Genomic DNA, 19,713 nt, shown 5'->3' on the forward strand with positions numbered 1-19,713 from the left:
GAGCTCTCCCATCCAGCAAAAGAGCTTTACAATTTGTAATGCGTTTTCACTGACAGGATCTCAAAAGATGAAACGAGGGCACAGAAGCAGGAACTGACTCACCAGAGGGCACATGGCTAATGAGTGACTGAGGCTTAATTGGACCTCGGGCTTTCAGATCCTGAAACCAGGATCTGTTGCCTAAAAGTATTTTTACTTCAAAATTCATCTATGAATTTTGGCAAGCCTAAAAAATGTAAAAATTAGGAAGAATCTCACCTACTCCCTTGAAGCGGGAGGATTCGCTTGTTCATCTAACTGTAGCTGGGTTGTCACGTTCTCCATAGAGAAGCTACCATAGACCTCGATGCCTCCAGCAATGCCCCCTGCACAGGGAAACCCACTGAATCTTCGGCCAGTCAGCAAAGGTATACTCATACCTATTGCACATCACTGGTGCGTGTGTGTTGGGTGGGGTGTGGTTATCTGTTTGTTCAGTAACATCAAATACTTGCTGGGCTCCAATTTACAGTGTCAGGGACTATGTTAGGCACTGAGATTAGAGATGAATTAGACAGAGCTTCCTGTCCTCGTGGAGCTCAATCCAGAGGCAGACGGTACACTTAAACCACAAAGTCATTTTAGATAGTGGAAAGTGTGGTGATGGAAATACGATGATGAGATACCAGTGACAGGACGGGCTGCCACTTTAGATTGAGTGATGGGAGAAGGCCTTTCGGATGAGCTGAGATAAAGGTGAACAACAAGAAGGTGGCAGTCGTCATGTGAGTATCTGGGGAAAACAATCTCATTTGGCCTTTTTAGTGAACAGAGAAAAGGCCAATGTGGCTGGAGAAAAGGGGAATGTGGTACAAGAAGAGCCCAGGGAGGTGGACTGGGGTCACATCATGTAAGACCCTGTAGACCATGGTCAAGTTCAAACCAGCTTCTGGAGAAAGGCAGGTAATTAGGCACGGGCGACCTAGGTGGGGGTTCCCAGGAGGCAGCTGAAGAGCGGTCCAGGTCCATTCATTGAAATGCTCCCACGAGTGGGCAGTGCGGCCCAAAGCTTTGGCTTTAGCCAATCAGAGCCTGGGGGCGGGGCCAGAGCCAGCAGCTAGTCGGCGGCCCCTGTGGCCCACCTGTTCCTTGTCGCTTCGAACTCCCACCTCCTCAAATGAGACTGGCTGTTCTCCGGTTTCCTCGACCACCACGAAAGGAAACCCTGGTCTTCAGCGTCCGGGCCGCTGAAGGAAGCAGGCGGACACTGGCTCCCCCAACGCCGGGATCGCTTTCCCTGGTGTCTGGTCTTGTCTGCGGTTGGGGGTCGAGGCGGCGGCCAGAAGGCCGGCCGGGGTCGTAGCAGGGAGCTTGATGAGCCCCAGAGCCAGAGGGGCCGCAGAAGCCCGAGGTGGGAGGCCACGGGACAGCCCTGTGGCCTGACCCTCGCAGGAGAGACCTGCAGCTTGCTTTTTTTCGCTTAGTACGTCTTGAAGGGTGTCCACGTGGAGACATGAAGACCCACCTCCGTCTTTAAATTGCTGCATGATGCAGAATTACCAGTGCTTAGGTCACCCACTCCCAAGCTAATGGACTCTTTAGTTGATTTTACTTTTCTGCTATAACTAATGGTCCTTCAGGAAACATCTTTGTCATTCTTCTTGTACCTGTATTTCTCTAAAGTTGTCTAATTCCTCAATCACAGGCAGGCCATCAGTTACATAGGTGAGTGACAAAGTTAGGCTATGACTTAGAAGGTTTCCCCTGGGGAGGAGGGGAAGGGGATTGGATAAATTCCCTAGGAATGGTTGTGGCCGACAAAGCACAAAGGCCTTGGGGTTAGACATGCTTTTGCTTCCAGTTTTGCTAGTTACATATTGAAGACTGGTAGGCGAGACCCCCAGCCCCCCGGGGCCTTATTTTCCTCATCTGTGAAGAGGGAACACTCGGGTGGTGGTGAGAGGGGCTGGTAAAGTGATCTGTAAGGTTTGTTGCACTGAGAAGGCCTTATATTACCACCCTTATATTACCAGGGTGAGAACAGTAGCCACTCAAACCCCACGGAGGCTGTCAGAACTCTGAGGGCCTGAGAAGGTGGGTCTACCTGGACAACAGCTCGGCCACCCTCAGGCCTTGGAGCTGTGTAGATCCTGGACGTGGGGTGACTACTCTGTCCCAACTGGACAAGACCTCCCCTCATCCGTAGACACCTTAATGGGCCTGTCAGGTGAGTGGAGCCCTGGTCGACAACGGGTGCCTCACCTGGACCAGACAACATCTGACAAAGGCCTTAATGGGTGAGCAGATCCCCAGGTGAGGAGGGGTTGAAGGGCAGTGGTTGTCCTTTCTACCAGACCTTGATCTCAGGAGACAGAAACGGTAGAATAACAGGCCAAATTTGGCCAATGGGAAGTGCGCACCACCTTTTGGTTAGATTTACTGGCTGTTTATAGAGGGTCTGTCTATATAACACGAAAAAACTCCTCGCAACTCACCACCCTCCACCCGCACCACTTTTCAAAAGAAAACCTGCCCCATCTAGGCCTTCTGGATGTAAAGAGGTTGCCCACGGATAACAGAGTTAGAAAATCGCACAACTTGTAAATGCCCGTTCGTTTTTTTAAAAAGTCATAGGAAAGAAATGTCTTCTGGAAATGACATTTTGAAATGGAATAGTTAAATCACCTCTAGAGGTGACATCAGGGGTGATCCAGGTCCACGTATGTCCCACACATACGTGGGTTAGAGGACATGGAGTGGCAGACCTTGAGGAGAAAGGAAAGAAGCTTCTGTGCCAGACGGGTCATACTTGGGAGACATTTCCATGTCATAACCATTGTTCTGTGTGTGCATTTTATTCCTCACTGCTGTATAAATAGTTGACAATGCTAAGTACTTTTCTGAAATATCTAGTGGATGTTCTGAAGCGCCTGATATATGTTAAAAAGTAGAGGTAGTAAAAAGACATTTTGAAAGTATCTTTTTGTTAAAATTCATATGAAATATTGTTATGTTGGGGGGGAGGGATTGGCCAAACTTCCTTTCTGAACAGTACGCACTGTGGCTGTGCGCTGGCTCGAGAGGGAGGGATGTGTGTGGATGTGTTCATATTTACATTTTGAGGCTGACCACTGATGTGTGTGCATCTCTTTCGGCTGTACTATAGAAATACATTGCTGAGTAATTCAATGGAAACATATCTCCTTGCTAATATTTTAATACTATACATTGGATAATGAATTCTCTTAGAAGCATTATACTTTGTGTACTCTGTTGCTTTATCTCTCATTTTTTTGGGGGGGAGGGTCGCCAAGCCACGTGGTACACGGAGATCTTAGCTCCCCAACTAGGGATTGAACCTGTGCCCTTGGCAGGAGAAGCATGGAGTCTTAACCACTGGACCACCAGGGAAGTCCCTATATCTCATTTTTAATTGAACATTAAGGGAATGCAGTATTTTAATCATAACTTTGACAATATCTTTAGCTAGAGGCCTGTTGCCAATTTTGTCTTTTATGAAATGTTTGTCGCCAAGAGAGGCAGGATTACATTTTTTTCTTCCTGATTGAGTTGGTATAGTGTATTCTTGGTTATCAAAATACTCATATATTGAATAGCTTTGGGACTCTGAAACAGTGAATATTCATGATGTGTGAAAAAGCATGATACATACGTATACAATCTTAATTACATAAAAATGGATGTTTAGTTGTGTAGATACATACATGGGACCTAGAAGGACATGTCAAACTGTAAACTGTGATTATGGGTGACTTTTTTTGCTTCTTGTGTTTTTCAGTTTCCTATTATGCACATTAACTCTTAAGAAATATTTTTAAAATCTGTAAAAATTTTACTTTGAAACAATTATTTAGGGACTTCCCTGGTGGTGCAGGGGACTCCATGCTCCCAAGGCAGGGGGCCGGGGTTCGACCCCTGGTCAGGGAACTAGATCCCACATGCATGCCACAACTAAGAGTTTGCATACCATAACTAAAGAGCTGGCAAGCCACAACTAAGGAGCTTGCCTGCCACAACTAAGACCCGGTGCAACCAAATAAATAAATATTTTAAAAAGCAATTATTTACTGTAAACAAAGGTGGTCTCACACCTCGACAAGACCTAATTTTAAATCATTCAATGGTGAGTGCCTCTGCTGTGCCTGGCACAGTTCTACGCACGCAGGATACACAATGAACAAAGCAAAAATGTATGCTCTCAAGGGGCTTACACACCACCTGAGCATTTGAGATTTTCTGTGTGGCTGTGTCTAGACAGTGTTTTTTAAAATCTGTACTTTTGGGTTTCCCTGGTGGTGCAGTGGTTAAGAATCCGCCTGCCAATGCAGGGGACACGGGTTCGAGCCCTGGTCTGGGAAGATCCCACATGCCGCAGAGCAACTAAGCCCGTGCACCACAACTACTGAGCCTGCACTCTAGAGCCCGCGAGACATAATTGCTGAGCCCGTGCGCCTAGAGCCTGTGCTCCACAACAAGAGAAGCCACCGCAGTGAGAAGCCCCCACTCGCCACAACTAGAGAAAGCCCACGTGCAGCAACAAAGACCCAATGCAGCCAAAAATAAATAAATAATTAAAAAAAAAAAAAATCTGTACTTTTGCAAATGTAGAGGAATAGGAACCAGATTAATTTTCTAAACACCACCCAGGGAAGGCAGGCAAATTTCTCTCCGTGTGTGATATTCATCCAGTGAACTAATACAATTCTGTGGCCTCCAACTGCAAATCAAATTTTCTGTAGGTCCCCCCTCTGGAATAGCTGTTTGGGTCACTTGTATAAAGGGGAAAGTATCCATCAAAGAAGCGGACTATTTTGTGTTAATAAAAGATTGTTTCTATCAAGTTACCGCTGGTGACGTTTTTTTCTGAAACAATGACATCATCCTAAAAACATCATAACGATGAATTCATATTGTTCTGCTTTACTCAAATACTTGGTTCTTAAGAGAGCTGTTGGACCCGGCAGCATTTCTAAGCTAAACACAGTAAAACAAAAGTTTTCATTGATCCTCTCCTCCACACGCTCTTGTGCTAAATGGAATTACAGTATGATTGACTCCAAATCTTTTTGCTGTGGGAGGCGATATGTGGTAAGTAAGAGAATGGCTTTGGAGTTGGGTTGGGTTTGAGGCTCACTTCCAAAGCTTCCTAAGTGTGTGACCTTGGGCAGGTTCATCTTGCTAAGCCTCAGTTTTCTTCTCTCTCTAAAAGAGGGATATAACAGTCTCTACCTTCAAGAGCTGTAGTGAGGATTAAATGAAACTGTGAATTAATACCTATCACATAGTAAATACTCAACCAGTGATCACTTTAATTATCTGTCTGGCACGGGTTGAGTACGGACGGGGAGGGGAACTGGATTCTTCCCGTTTTATCCTTAGGGTTGGGAGAAGGAGTTCTGGGTTCTGAATCAGAAAACCATAGTATTGGTTCTGCCACGAACTGGCTGTATGACTTTGGGCAAGTGACCTTCCTTTTCTGAGTCTGTTTCCTCATTTATTAAACAAGATAAAAGCCAACATTTGTTGAACGTCCAAGGGATAGGCTTATGTGTGGTATTACATATATTAAATCATTGATCCCTCACAGCAGACCCGGGTGGGAGGTGCTATTATTTTTCCATGCACAAACAGAGCTGTTAACACTCGGGGGGGGGCAGGAAATACTTGCCAAAGGGCACACAGCAAGTGAGGGGCAGCTCAGGACTCAAACCCAGGCAGCCTGACTTGGAAGTCCAGGCTGAGGAATGTGGCCATTCACACCAGGTTCAGTGTCACACACCCCATCCCAGCATTATTAGTCTTTCAGGGACCTTAGTGATACACTGTTCAGCTTTTCCCATTTGACAAATAGCAGAAACTAAGACCTGAGCAGGATAAAGAACTTATTCAGGGTCACACAAATTAGTGGCCTGAGTGGACCAAGAACCCAAGTCTCAGAACCCTTCCAGCCCAGAGAGTCAGAGGTCCGCCCCTGAGAGTCTTTTTAAAAACGAAAAACTGCACTTTCATTGTCAGTTTGCCTGGGGTAACTGTTTACACCTTAGTCTGATCACAGCCCTACTTTCCTCCTATCTTCGTAAATTCTGAGGAGCTGACCCCAGTCACTTGGTGGCCGGGGCTTCATCAGCTCCACCAACAGCTGAGAGGAGGCACCGGGAAGTCAGAATGTGTTTCCCGCTCATAAATACAAGACAGGACGTGCCAGTTTCTTCTGCGCGTTTCTGCAAAGAACCGCGTGCTCTCTGCGGACCCTCAGCAGGGGGGGAGGCGTGTGGGAGCAGCCCTCCGGCCTCTTGCCCTGCACTGGAGGACAGGCGTGGATAAGCTGTCACCCAGCGAGGCCACAGGTCTGTGTCGCCACCTACCACTGCACCTCTGAATGCGGTAAATTACAAAGTGGAAACCTGTGAAAAATCCGTGGGTTTGGAAACCTCGCGCGCTCTGCACATTCCCACTAGGACTCTCCCTGGCTTGATGCTGTTTCGATTCCTCGGGGAACAGGAAGGTCTGTGCGGTAGCTCTCTGTGTGGTCAGGGGAATCTTTGAGGGTCCTTGAGACCCTTTTTCAAGAGATCCACTAATAGCAAGACGTTACGTACCTTTTTCACTCTAATTCTCTCTGGAGTTTTGCGGAGGCTCCCCGCACGGCGTCTGACGTCATGACAGACCACAGAAACCCGGATGAGAACCCAGCTGTCTGCTATTAAGTGGGATGTGCAAGAGATTTGCAAAACTGGAAAACGAATGCACTCTTTTATGGAAAACATGTTCATAAAAATGTTACTTCTGCTAACATGTTTTCCATAAAAGAGTCCTCTATGCTTAGATCCTGTGTTTGGGGACGAAAGGAAACTAACCAGAACTGGTCCACAGCATGAATAAATCATTACACCAATCAATCAGTCAGTCTCCCAGGTGGTCTGCACTCCAGCTGAGCCTTCCCTCTCCCCTAAAGCAAGCTGCCTCATCTCTGGTCCACAGGCACTAGATGGCTCCCAAGGGCCCTTCTGGTTTCAGCAACTAAGACCTGGGAGCTCTCCTTAGATTATAACCAAGCAGGACCCTATGGGGCCTTCCTGGGACAAATACCCCTTACCCTCTGCCACCTCTTGTCTGTAGAAAAACTTTAGCCAAAGAATAAATTTAATCAGAGAAGAAAATGCAGAAAGAAATGCAAACAGTCAAAGAAGACAAAATAATCATAGTTTAACCATTAAGGAAAGTCAAGGACCTTTAGTTCCTCCTCAAGGGCTACAGATAATACTCTGAGCCATATCCTTTGAGCTGTTTTACAGATACTGAAACCTCCACCAGGTGGAAGAAGTTACCTACATGATGACCAGACTGTAGCCATGACATGAGCTGCTCCATCTTGCACAATTCCAAGAACTGGCCTCAAGGAAATGGGAACAAAGCGACCCTGGAACTGAAGATTAACTGTACTTAAAACAGTCAAGATGAGGCTGATCAGACCTCTGCATGACCAATTTCAAGGTGACTGTTGGAGCTGACTGTGCTGTTCTGCACGTAGCCCCCCACCCACCTGTGCACCCCTAAAACTCCCCTTTAAAAGCTCTTGCCCCCGATCAACAGTGGGGAGTTGGTTCTTTGACACATGAATCCACCTTCTCCCCAGGACTGCCGGCTTCCTCATTAAAGCTATCTTTCCTTTTACCCAACACTTGTCTCTCGGTATTGGATTCTTGAGTGACAAGCAGCAGAACCCGAGTTTGGTAACAAGATAGGGACTCCATACCACTTGCCAGTGTTGGTCTTTTCTGAATGTTCGTGAAACAGGAACCATAGGCACCCAACAGCATTGCAGGGACATTCAGATATGACAGTGAATGTGGAAATCCTGTGAAAATTGAAAAGCACTGGATAAATATGAACTTGAACAAAGACCTGAAAAGCTAAGCATAAATATGGACACAACATACAAAAGATAAAATCGCAAATGAGACACTTGTCAAAATGTTCTGAGATATATTAATTTATATCTATTGGAAAACCCCCCTATAAGCAACTATATGCAGAAAAATCTCAAAAGACCAAAAGCAATCTATGTCAATGGCATGGGCTCAGGAATTTACCCTTACTCTCCGTTTAAAACCCATCAGATTTCCCTGTGACTATAAAAATAACACATGGTCTTTGTAGAAAATTTGAGAGATAGGGGAAAGCATGAAAAGGGAAATAAAAGTCACCCATAATCCCACCACCCAGAGATAACTATTAAGGTTTTTGGTATATCTCTTCTATGCTTAAAAAAAACCCTGTATTTGTGTTTTTACATGATTGGTATCACACTAAACACAGTTTCACTTAACATCGCATTAGGAATAGTTCTCCAGGACATTACAGATTCTTCGTGAATATGAGTGTAAAGGCCACTTCTGGTCCAGCCCCACATGAGACCTGAACGTTTGTAGCAGGCTGGGCGCCATGCTGCCTGGATGGGGAATAAAGGAGACACCAGAAAAGCAGATGCGGGAGACCCGAGTCCACAACACTGATAAATTAGGGGCTGATCTCCTGTGGGAGGGAGTTCTGGCTCTGAGCAGGCTCCTTCTAAATGAGGGAATTTCCCTGCTTCACTGCAGGATGTGTTGGTGAATTTCTTTCATCTGAGATCGGGCCTGGCCAGCGTCACTGGCAGAAGGCTCGAATGTGAAGGGCAGCCAGGATAGAAAGTGTTTCTGAACTGACACTGACAGTCAGTGGAAAATGCAGCTCTATGTGCTCTCTGACTACTTACACCTTTTCCGGAGGGAGATTAGCAAGAGTCAGGGTCCCCGGGTAAGACACTGCTCCAAGCGGCTTTGGGCTTTCAGCTCTGTGGCTGAGTGAGGGTCAAGAAGCAAAACCAAACAACAACAAAAAAGAAATCACACCCAGATAGTTGGTAAAGATAGCACTTTCAAGTCACCTGGGGTCTTCAGATGACCAAAAGTCCCAGCCGTTGCTGGGGTGTCATGTTGGTGTGAAACTAGCAAAGAGGAGAGAGAGGAGAAAAAGGGGTGGGGGTAAGGGATGCCCCAAGTGTCATTCTGTGAGGCTCGGATTGTCAAGTTCAAAGTGCTCTTGGCTTTCTTCCTCTGGAGAGCGCTCATTACATCATGGAGTAAGCGATGACACAATAGTTCATCTCTGAATCGATCAGCTTTCTGTACTTCCTGTAAATTTCCCGCAGTGTCCTGTCCACTTCATGCATCTCATGTCTGTTTGTATAAATTCTCACCTGTGCCGATAGACAAACACCCCTGCGTGTGTGCGTGCACACACACACACACACACACAGTGGCTACATCACCCAGACCCCGAAGATAATCTGAATGATGTACACGTACAATTGTTGGCAGAACCAGGAAAAGCCCAAAACCAACTAAGGATGAAAGCTCCAGATTCCCTTCCGTGAAATTGTTAATTTCCAATGGACGGACTTGTGAGACGTCCACCCCCCATGCCCTGTCTCACTCCTGACCTTCATCCCACAGCAGGAACACTGGGGCTGGATGCCTGCCCGCCCAGGGGCCTGGATGCCCTTGCCCGATGCCCGTGGAACCCACCCCGGGGGGGCTCTTACCTTGAGTGTGCGCAGGGCACACCGCCCTTCTTCCTGACTCTTCAGGATCTGCTCCACAAAGTTAACGTGAAGGAAAGCACTGATTTTGAAGTAAAACAACTTCCTGCAGGATAAGATGAGGAGGTGCAGCTCCTCGTCCAGAGACTCATGGCTGTTGTTGAACTCAATAGTTAGTTTCTGGAAAAGCACCAAAGGGGAAGACGGGTGTGGACAGAGATGCTGGGACTGGCTGGATCATTTCATAACACTTTCATGACCTGGCTTTGGCCTGGTAGCCCATGGTGGTTCAAGTGCTTTAGATAAGGGGCACTGGACAAGCAGTTGTCGGAAGGGATTTGGGAATGAAAGGGATCTCATCCAAATGTACGAAACTTGGAGTTTCAAGGCAATGTATCTGGAGTCTGGAGATCAAAGTGGTGGTCCTGGCCCTGCGATGGACTAGCCAGGTGACCACGGGCAGCACCGAATGGTTATGATGTCTGCCTGCCCACTTCAGGGCTGTGTGAGCGTAAATGAGCTCTTAGCCCTTTGTCATCCCTCACTGTTAGTAGTGGTGCTTATACGCTTGAGTATCAATCCTCACAGCCTTCTGAGAGGTCTTTGGGGGGGGGTACAAAATGATCCCGATTTTATAGATGGGGAGCTGCCAGACTAGAGAACAGCCCACACTTCTGAGCTCTTCTGTAACTTGGGTCAAATTTGGCTTTTTGTCTGGTTTGGAGTCACACTGGGTCCTGTGTGCTGCTGTGACTGGGGGGAGAAGTAGAAGAAGCTGCTGACCTGCTTCTCACCTGTAAAGGCACCTGCATGCTCAGGCCTCACAGCTCTGAGCCAGGGATATAGGAGCTTGCCTTGGTTGACAGCCAATCAGGAATTGGTTCCACGTATAAGAAGTGAGCCGTAGCTTTTGTCCTCTGCTGCGGTCTTGGGGACCGGGAGAGGCTTAGTTTGCTGACATTTCCCAGAACCTCAATTTGACCTTGAGTGAGTGTGTGCAAGCCAAGAGCAGGTAGCAGGAACCTGAGGGGCAGCCACTCCTCACAAGCCTCCCAGCCCTCAGCTCACACTTACCTGCAGAGTATGCCGGTAGGTGGGCAGGAGATCCATCAGAGTGGGCCTCATGGACCAGTCGGGGTTGTTGAAAGAGTGGTTTCGCAGACCGATGCCCCTGATCGGGATCTCCTGCAGGAGGATCCGGGCCAAGTGCTCATACTTCGTGATTTGCTCAAAGAAGAAGTTGACTTTCAGGTTGGTGGCGTACCTGGCCAGCTTGGCCCAGGACATGCCCCAGATGACCTGCCTGTGGGGGTCATGAATGTGGCACTTGATGTTCATGGTCCAGAGGGTGTCGGCATTGTTCTCACACAAGTTCTCTAGCAGCTCATCGGAGATGCAGTTGTAGTTGAGGGTCAGGGACTCCAGGTTGCGGAACGTGGCCATGGTCTTGTTGAACTGGGGGCTGCTGTAGACAGCGAGGTGGTGGCTGAAGTAGTCCTGGATATTGAGCTCTGACACCACACTCTCTTTCCTTAAGCAGCTCAGGGAGTTGAGGATGTAGCAGCCTTGCTCCACGGTGAGCCTAGCCCCTTTTAGGTTGAGATAATCCAGGTGCTTGCCCATTTTCTTCAAGAATAAGCTCAAGCTTTCCATGAACATCCTCCTGATGTTGTTCCTCCAGACCAGGCGGTCCAGTTCCAGGTGCTGGATGGACAGAGATTTCAGACGGTTGTTTCTCTTGCCCAGACACGAGAAAAGGCCTTGCATGGTGACCTGGAACTTCCTGGTTTGGACAACGTTGTAAGGATTCAGGAGTTTGATCTCCAGGTGCTCCAGATAATGACCAAATTTCTTAACATACCAAAGAGCCAACTCATATTCGTATGCGTGTACCCTGGAAGGTCTCCCACTAAACGTGATGGTCCTGTGTCGCCAGAGGTCAGCCGAATACATCATCTGGTTCCACTTTCTGCACACAAGGGCTGCTCTGGACCTGTCCTTGTCTCCCAGCCACCAGAAAATACGATGTAGGCACACATCGGGCAGGGTGGCCCAGTAGCTCTGGTGTTGAGGCTGGATCAGTTGGCCTTCTTCGTCCATCAAGGAACCGGGATGTCCACTGCAGCTGTGTGGTAGGCAGAGCTTCCAAAAATGAGGAAAGAAAAGCAATCACTTGTTTTCTGTGGGAAGTAAAAAGGAAGAACCTTTGCCTGCCAAACACATATTAAACCCAATGGAACAAACTTGCACTATGGCCCCATGTGCAGGTACTGGGCTGGTGCAGGGGGTGCAATGATAAATCCACCATACTGTGCACACCTGCAAGGAGTCACAGCCCATCAGGGGTCTATCAGGGACATAGACCAGGACTCAATGACAGCACTGTGGGAGACATGAAAATCCTCAGGCATATTCATGGTGCAGGGTGGCACAAACGGGGGTATTAGTTCTGTATGTGTAAGAAGAAGTAGAGAGGGCTGCTCAGAGGAGGTGGCATCTGAGCTGGGTTTTGCAGGGTGAGTAGGATTTGCAAGGCAGACAGGTTGGTGGTGGAGGAACTGGTATATTCCAGGCAGAGGGAACAAGATGGGCAAAGCCACGGAACTGTGAGTATGAGTGATATGTTCACATTCACGGAACTAAAAATTGCTTGGAGCTTAACTTGTGAGGGTCAGGGAGTGATGGAACTGGAGCTGGAGCAGTGGGAGGTGCTGGTTCAAGGGCATCATTCAAGATGCTCTGAATGATGTGATAAAGGCTGTGTCCTACAGCCAGGGATTCTCACTGTCCCCTCTCCCTAAGACTTTGGAATTCTGACATCTTCTCTGGATGAGAATCAGTGTCTGTGTTGAGTGACATTGCTGATGGCTGTGTTTATATTCAAAAGGTGCAGCAGCAGAACAAACGTGGAGAACCTCAGCTGAGGTCAGGGCAGGTCGAAGGATCACACGCCCAGAAGTGACGTGGTCAGTCTTGAGGTAAAGAAAGAATACTCTGGGGGAATGGAGGAAGGATGGTCCATAGTAGAGGCCAGGCTTGAGGCCTGGGACTAGGGTGGCATTATAGTGGGAATCGGGGTGGGTAGTGAGTTCTTTGGCAGACATGATTTGGTAACTGGTGAACACCTGAACTGGGAGGATTGAAAGGTCTCTGACTTGGCTGTTGGATTGCAGGTGGTATCCCCAGCCAGGCTAGGGAGTCCCAGGGAAGAACTGGGCTAAGGGCCCACCAGATACACTGAGCCCTCGGTCAGACGGTTCATAGCCATCTGCTGTAATCTTCATGGCTTTGCTTTCAATGTTTCCCCTGCCTGAGAACTACTCTCTTTTTCTTTACTTCTCCCCAACCCCCCATTTTTAAAGTTCAAGCCCTACCACTCCATAAAGCTTTTATTGGCTTCTTTACCAGGTAACCCAAGGCCATTCATTGTGGTTCACAAAAACTCAGAGCTGGAAGAGATCTGAGAATTGATTTATTTTTTTTTAACAGATGGAAACTAGGCACAGAGAGGTGAAGGGGCTTGCCTGTGGTCACACAGCAAGTTAGTAACAGGGCTCAGGCTAGACCTGGGCTTTCTTACTCTTTCTCTTATACTATTTTCCTACCTCCACTTTTCAGGCCTTGGCTTCAGAGGGACAAGTTAATCATAATTTTCAGTTCAGGACAGACACTTGTCTGTGCAAGACCTCTCTTTGATTCTATTTATTCATTTATTCCCTTTTAATTCTATGTCCCCCTCCATTGTTCCCCACCACAGGCAACTATTCCAGTGTGTTTGATGTGCTGCTTTTTGTTTGTGTGCGTGCTTGCCAAATGTGTGTTCAGTGTCCGTAAGCATCATTCATGTTGCCCTGTGTACGTCTCACACGGCATCTGTCATCTGAATGGACCCGGTGGTGGGTATCCCCTTCTCTCTCTTACCCACTCTCCCTGTGATGGACCCCCAGGCCTCTTCCAGCTCTCCCCAGCAGCACAGTGGCAATGAGCATTCTCAAGCAAGCTCCCGTAGGGGACCTATTTTGGGGTCTTCCCTGTGCCTTTGTCCTCCCTACCCCATGATCACCTACAGAACAGTTTGGCCCCTGCCTCCAGCCGGCCCTCCCATCTCCCACCCAGACAGACTTCCACACGGGAACTGGTAGCAGCCTGCCCCCACCCAGGACACAGGGCTCCAGGGGGGTCAGCCGGCTCCCCTTCTCTTTCCCCTCTCTCTCTCAGTGTCCATCCTTAGGATAACCTTAGTATAATCTAAGTCTTTCTCTCCCAGAAACGCACACACTCCTTGAGACTAGGGGACAGCCTCATTCTTCTTCTTCTTCTTCATTTAACTAATGAAGAAATAAGGTTGTGTCTTCAATCACATATAAACTGCCCGGGGCTAGGGGACTCCACAGCACTTAGTAAGGAGCAAGGCACCTAAGAGATGCTCAAGAAAAGCTAAACCAGGGAATTCCCTGGCGGTCCAGTGGTTAGGACTCATCATTTCCACTGCAGGGGGCACCAGTTAGATCCCTGTTCAGGGAACTAAGATCCCACAAGCCTCCCAGAGCGGCCAAGGGAAAAGAAAAGAAAAGAGAAAAGAAAAGAAAAGAAAAGAGAAAAGCTAAACCAGTTCGAAAGCTAATCGAAGCCCTTTGACCCAGCAAGTTCACAGGGTCTGAAGAATTATCAGACACTTTAAGCCATGGGGGGCGGGGGGGGGTTGGAAGGACATCTTTGGTGGGCTGGGAAAGGTATTGCAAGTGGTCCAAAAGTCATGTCACTGCCTGGAACCTCCCCTCTTGTAGCTTAGTGGGTTGGATCCTGGTTCTGTCAACTGCGGTATGGGACCTTAGGCAAGTTAATTAATTTATTTATGCCTCAGTCTCCACATCTGTAAATATGGGTAATAATACTACCTTTCTCCTAGCGTTGTGGGGATTAAACGGGCTGATATACGGAAAGCACCAGAACAGTGCCTGGCACACAGTAAATGTTATACAAGTGTTTGCTGCTATCAGAAAGTGGGTGGCAAGGTGCTTCCAAAACATCCCTGTAGGGAAGGTACTTACAAATGGGAGGTTAGGAAAGTGTCCCGGTGAGACGGCGTGCTAGGTGGGGAGCGGGATTCCAACCCAGCCTAAGGACGCTGGAACCTAGGCTGGGTTTACCACGTCACACAGCTGCCAAGCCTGGGAGGAAACCTGGGTGTCCGATCACCCGGGGAGGGGAGGTGGCCCAGGAGCCTCGCGGGGTCGGCAGGTGAGGAGGGCAGCCCCGCACCCCCGCGCTGGCCTCGGGGCGTCCCCGGCCGGCGCCCACTCGCGCCGCCTTACCCGCTGCTCGCCGAGACGCGCCGCGCGCTGCTCGGCCTGCTGCGCCCGCGACGCCTCGGCTCCGACGCCACCGGCGCTACCGCCGGCTCCGCGCCCGGCCCCGCAGAGGCTGGAGGCCGAGTGGCCGGCCGCCTTTGTGACGCGCGGCCACTTGCCGGGCTCTGTTCATGCCCGCGGCCGCGGGGCCCAAACCTGGGGCTGCCAGCTGAACCGATCGTGCGCGTGCGGGGCAAGACGGGTCCCCGCGCAGGTGGCCCGGGAAGGCACCCTGGCCGGGGAGCCAGAGGCGGGAGACTGGGCCCCGCGACCCCTGCCCATCCCTCCTCATGCGAGAAAGAGGTCCTGCCCCCGGACTTGGGGCGCAGGCCCGCGCAGTCGCCACCTTTCCTGTCCTGACCCATCCTCGGGGTCCTGTCCAGTCCCGGGGACCCAGCGTGCGGGGCCTCTCTTTGGGAAACCACTGTCGCTGCCGACCCAAGGAAAGTCTTAAGCAAACGTGACTTCGCCAACTTGACAAAGCTTGAGAAATGCCCCACTTTTCCAGTTTCGGGAGGGTGGGGTGTCCTGGGCCCTTCCTTCCCTGGTGGGGTCTGGGGTCTCCCCACGGGCCAGGCAGAAAGGTAGGCTGTGGGGAGGTGGGCTGCCAGGAGGTGGGCTACATCTCTAGGTGTCTCCCAGCTGGTCTCCCTGCCAACAGCCCTCACTAGCACCTCTTTGTGCTTTGCCTGGCTCTCCCCTGCCACCCAGCCTCATTTTTCTCTTCCTTTCTCCCTTTCTTCTTTGCTGCCACTCCCCTTTCCTTGCCGTGCTAGCCGCTGCCATCTGTGGCCCTGGAAAACCAGTGAAAAATCTACAGAAAAGTGGAGGACAAGTTTTCAGGGAGGGCTTTTTTATTCTCCGGGGACAAAGCTGGGTTCCCTAAGGTGTCCAGGCTGTGTGCAGCCTAGATGCTTCATCAGAATTCTCAGGCAGAAGAGCCAGAGCCCTTTATTCTTCTGGTAGCTCCTGGGGAAACCAACATCTCGGCTCAAAAGGAGGAAAGCAGTTAGAATCCAAACCTTTTCTTCTACAAGAAAGAAACCCAGTGAATAAAACCCATCTCTTTTCACAAGTAAAGACTAGCACAGAAAGCAAGCAGAAAAACCAGTGTAAAAACAAAATCTTCTAAATCTGTTGTACCTTTTCTTTTCCAAAGCTAGCTGGAACTTCTCACTTGTTTTCCTTTTGATGAAGCTAACCACCAGCATTTCTCCTAAAGAAATGGATATTAAAAAAGTTCAATGCGTTTAAAGTGGAGCGTTAGTTCCTAGGATATCTCTGGGTCATTCTATCCCCAGTTCCCGGAGCAGGAACCCTGAGCTACAGATGGCATAGAAAATGTAGGGAGCCCAGTGAGCCATGAGGTGTCTATGGGAGGCTTGGGACAATGTTTAATAGAGGCCTATCATCATGAGGGGGGTGGGCAAACAGATTAGAGGATACCCACACCATGGATTCTTATGCCATTAAAAAAGGGGGAGGGCAACGTCATTTGACTTGGAGGGATGTCCTTGGGTGTTGATGAATCGTAACATTAAGATGCAAAGGAATGTGTATAATTGGACTCCAAATGTGTATGTGTGTGTGTGGTTATATAACAGAGTTGCCAGATAAAATACAAGATGTCCAGTTAAATTTTAATTTCAGAGAAACAAAGAATTTTTTTTTGTATAAGTATGTCTTATGAAATTATTTTGTAGTTATTTTTGTCCCAAGTAATGAATTTTTATTTGCTAAATTCGGCAACCCTATTATGTAAGGATGGAGGGAAGTATGGAAGGAAATTTCAAATTGTTGGAGGCAAGGAAATATGGCACTAATAACACCCCCAGCAAGTATGAAATTCATTCAGCTTTGTAAAATTATGTGCTGTGTGCATATAGAGAAGAAGTTAGAAAAAACAAGATCTAGGTCTACTTTTTTGTAAGGAGTGTGCATCATATATTCAGTGAAAAAGGCAAATGGCAGAGTAATGAATATAGGAAGATAGTATATAGGGGAAAAGAAAAAACAATTCAAACCCCATAGAGGCTTGTTCATGTTTGTGTGAACAGAGGTAAAGCTTTGGAAGGACACCCACCAGGATACTGAAACTAGTATCTCAGGGCATGGGACTGGGGAAGTGGGGTGGGTGTGGGGGAGGATGAGCTTTATCTTTATATTTATTTGTATGGTATCATGTCAACTGGTTACAACAAAATCTAGTATTTAGTAGTATCTAGTACTTTTGTATTTTGAAAAACATCAAATAATGAAAGCTTTTTTTTTTTTTTTTTTTTGAGTGACACATCCTGTTTGGGGCTTAAGAGCATAATCTTTGGAACTATATACACCTGTATTTTAGGCTGGATTCTGCCACTCTCTAGTTGTATAATCCTGGGGAAGCTACTCAACCTTTCTGTCTAGTTTCCTTATCTGTAAGATAGGGATAAAATACCTGCATGTTTTTTATAATGATTAACCATTTGTAAAGAGCTTTGCATTGTAACTGGTGCATAATGGTTAACTACCTTTAATACTAATTCTTATTATTATTGGAAAATAATCTAGGATGTAAAAAATCAGGCTATTGAGGCTGCAAATCCTGATCTGTTGGAGGCAAGATACCAGCTGACTTAGTATCTTGACCAAGGCTCTGATCTCTGGGCCTGGATTGCCTTATCTACACTATGAGCTAGAGAGCTAGATTGGGTATGCTCTGTTCATTTGTTTGCTCCACAGTTTTGGGGCATTTGCTGTGGTTATTCCCTGGGCTGGGAACTGGAGATACAGAGATGAAAGATCTGGCTCTGCCTTCAGAGGTGGGAGATGATGCACATATATAACCAGGTGATAGGTGCTATGAGAATGGATTTGGACACACAGAGAAAGGGGAGATAAAGATGTCTGAGAATATCCTGCAGGTCTTGGATTTCTTTAAACACTGTCCAGATGGCTCCCAGCCGGATAAGGAGAGAATGGAAGCTGGGTACCTGATGTTGGGTTAGGGTTGGCAGGGGAAGTAGGATGCCACACTGAGAACACCTCCTCAGAATGTCATAGGCTGTCTCGTCTTCTACAGGAGAGGAGGCCCTGAGCTTGCCATCAGACTTCAAAGGCAGATCCGTGGTTTTGTTTGTGCCTCTTGGTGCTTGCCGTGTTGACTTTTCAGAAAGAAGGGGAAATCTTCTTGTATTTTTTGTCTTTGGACGGACGCCTTTCTCTGCTGTGGAAGTTTGATCTTCAGCAGCCTGATTTGAAAGGGATGAAGGAGGAATATCTGGTTTCCCAACTGGAGAATATGTCACAGAATCTGAGATTGGACGGCATCTGTCCTGCAATTATGAGTCATACTTCAAATTTTAAAATGACCTCAGCTTTAATGGTGGACAATACAACAGGCAAGATAACCTGAAATTTTCCCACTCTGAAATGCTGGATAAAATATGACAAACATTCACTGAGCTGACTTTGCAAGAAAACAAGCAAGCTCCATGTTCCAGGAATGAAGACCTGACCTGTTAAGCACATGAGCTGACACTTTAGGAGGAGATGTGGGGTCAATCTCGTATCTAAGAGCTTGGATAAGAGAAGAGTCCCATCCACACAAGATGTGGAATTGGAAGTAAGATTCCCCTTTCCCTGCGTAAAGCTGGGAACCTTGAAGGCTAACCTGTGGTGGCTAAGAGAAAAGAATCGGCTAATTGGAAAAGGAAAGTGGCAAGAGAGCTTGTCTACCTTGGACTAGAAATTGAGGGTGCGGAAGCAAAACCGACACTCCTGAAAACTCAAAATCCGACGCTCATGCCATTCTTGTATTTGGGGTTCAGATTTACAAAATCCTCATGCTCTGGGAATACCCAAGCAGAAGAGTTAATGTAAAATTTGGGATGTATGGCAGAAGCAATCACAAAATCCCTCTGGAGGTTACATAATCCCAAACTAGGTCATACAGGATTCTCACAGATAGAGTCTCACCAAATAGAAGCTCACTATTCAAATTTACACACAAGGAAACACTCTACCTTGGGTAACAGTCACAGACACAATCATTAGCAGGATTAGTCTCCAAGGAGTTCAGATAACAGAACTATAGGAGAGAGACTGTAAAATAAATTAATTAAAAATGATTCAAACAAGAGAAAAGAATACGACCCTATGAAAAAAAGAGTAGGTGAATTTGAAAGAGAGGTAAACAGAACTTCTTGAAATGAACAATACAGACACTGAACCTCAATGGATAGGCTTAAAAATAGCAGGTTAGATTTGGCCAAGAAAGAATGAACTTGAAAACAGGATTTGAGGAAATTATTCAGAATATAGGAGAGAGAAATAGAAAATGTGAAAGGTTAAGGGACATGAGGATAGAACGAGAAGGCCTGATGTACATCTAATATGTTCCACAGAAAGAGTTGGGAGAACACGGAGGGGTTAGGGAATATTGGGGATTCCAAGTGATTATAGCTGAGACTTTTCAGAACTGATTAAGGCAGAACTAAATCTTTAGATTTGGGCAGGAGAAATTCTGAAGAAGAAAGAAAAATATAAACACTCTTGAGCATATTGTTTTAAGCAGGATGAATAAAAATAAATCTTCTCTTGGGTGCATTGCAGTGAAACCAGGAAGATCAAAGGCAAAGAGGATCTTGAAATCAACCAAAGAAAAAGGGTTATCCACAAAGGAATGGCAGTTACACTGAGAGCAGACTTATCAACAGCAATCATAGAGGTGGGAAGACGGTGGAATGAACTTCAAAACACTAAGAGAAAATAACGGTTAACGTAGAATTGGATACC

General features: G+C 47.4%; 2 protein-coding genes across 6 annotated transcripts in view; both read right to left on the reverse strand.

The window, feature by feature from the left end:
* Positions 1 to 7,934: 7,934 nt before the first annotated feature.
* FBXO39 (F-box protein 39) lies at positions 7,935 to 15,183 on the reverse strand (the record flags this gene model as incomplete). 2 transcript variants are annotated; one of them, XM_081219438.1, is made up of 4 exons in its annotated part: positions 14,635 to 15,183; positions 10,658 to 11,725; positions 9,587 to 9,763; positions 7,935 to 9,241 (listed from the first exon to the last, which is right to left on the reverse strand). In XM_081219438.1, exons 2-4 carry the CDS (start codon positions 11,681 to 11,683, stop codon positions 9,113 to 9,115), a joined length of 1,332 nt encoding a protein of 443 aa, XP_081075564.1. In that variant the 5' UTR covers positions 11,684 to 11,725; positions 14,635 to 15,183. The 2 variants fall into 2 exon arrangements, with proteins under 2 accessions (XP_081075564.1, XP_081075563.1); XM_081219437.1 differs by lacking the exon at positions 7,935 to 9,241 and having other exon boundaries at positions 9,386 to 9,763.
* XAF1 (XIAP associated factor 1) overlaps positions 11,611 to 19,713 on the reverse strand; it is an 85,101-nt gene continuing 76,998 nt past the window's right edge. For 3 of the 4 annotated variants that reach the window (XM_081219441.1, XM_081219439.1, XM_081219442.1), the window contains 3 exons: positions 17,910 to 18,251; positions 16,078 to 16,150; positions 15,396 to 15,964 (listed from right to left, as the gene is read on the reverse strand). In XM_081219441.1, the coding sequence (XP_081075567.1) occupies positions 16,094 to 16,150; positions 17,910 to 18,251 (399 nt within the window). In that variant the 3' untranslated portion in view covers positions 15,396 to 15,964; positions 16,078 to 16,093. Of the gene's footprint in view, positions 11,726 to 15,395; positions 15,965 to 16,077; positions 16,151 to 17,909; positions 18,252 to 19,713 lie in introns of those variants that run through there. The other variant, XM_081219440.1, reaches the window with a different exon arrangement.

Source organism: Mesoplodon bidens, assembly GCF_964165515.1.
Source record: "Mesoplodon bidens genome assembly, chromosome: 19".
Classification (NCBI taxonomy): Eukaryota; Metazoa; Chordata; class Mammalia; order Artiodactyla; family Ziphiidae; genus Mesoplodon; species Mesoplodon bidens.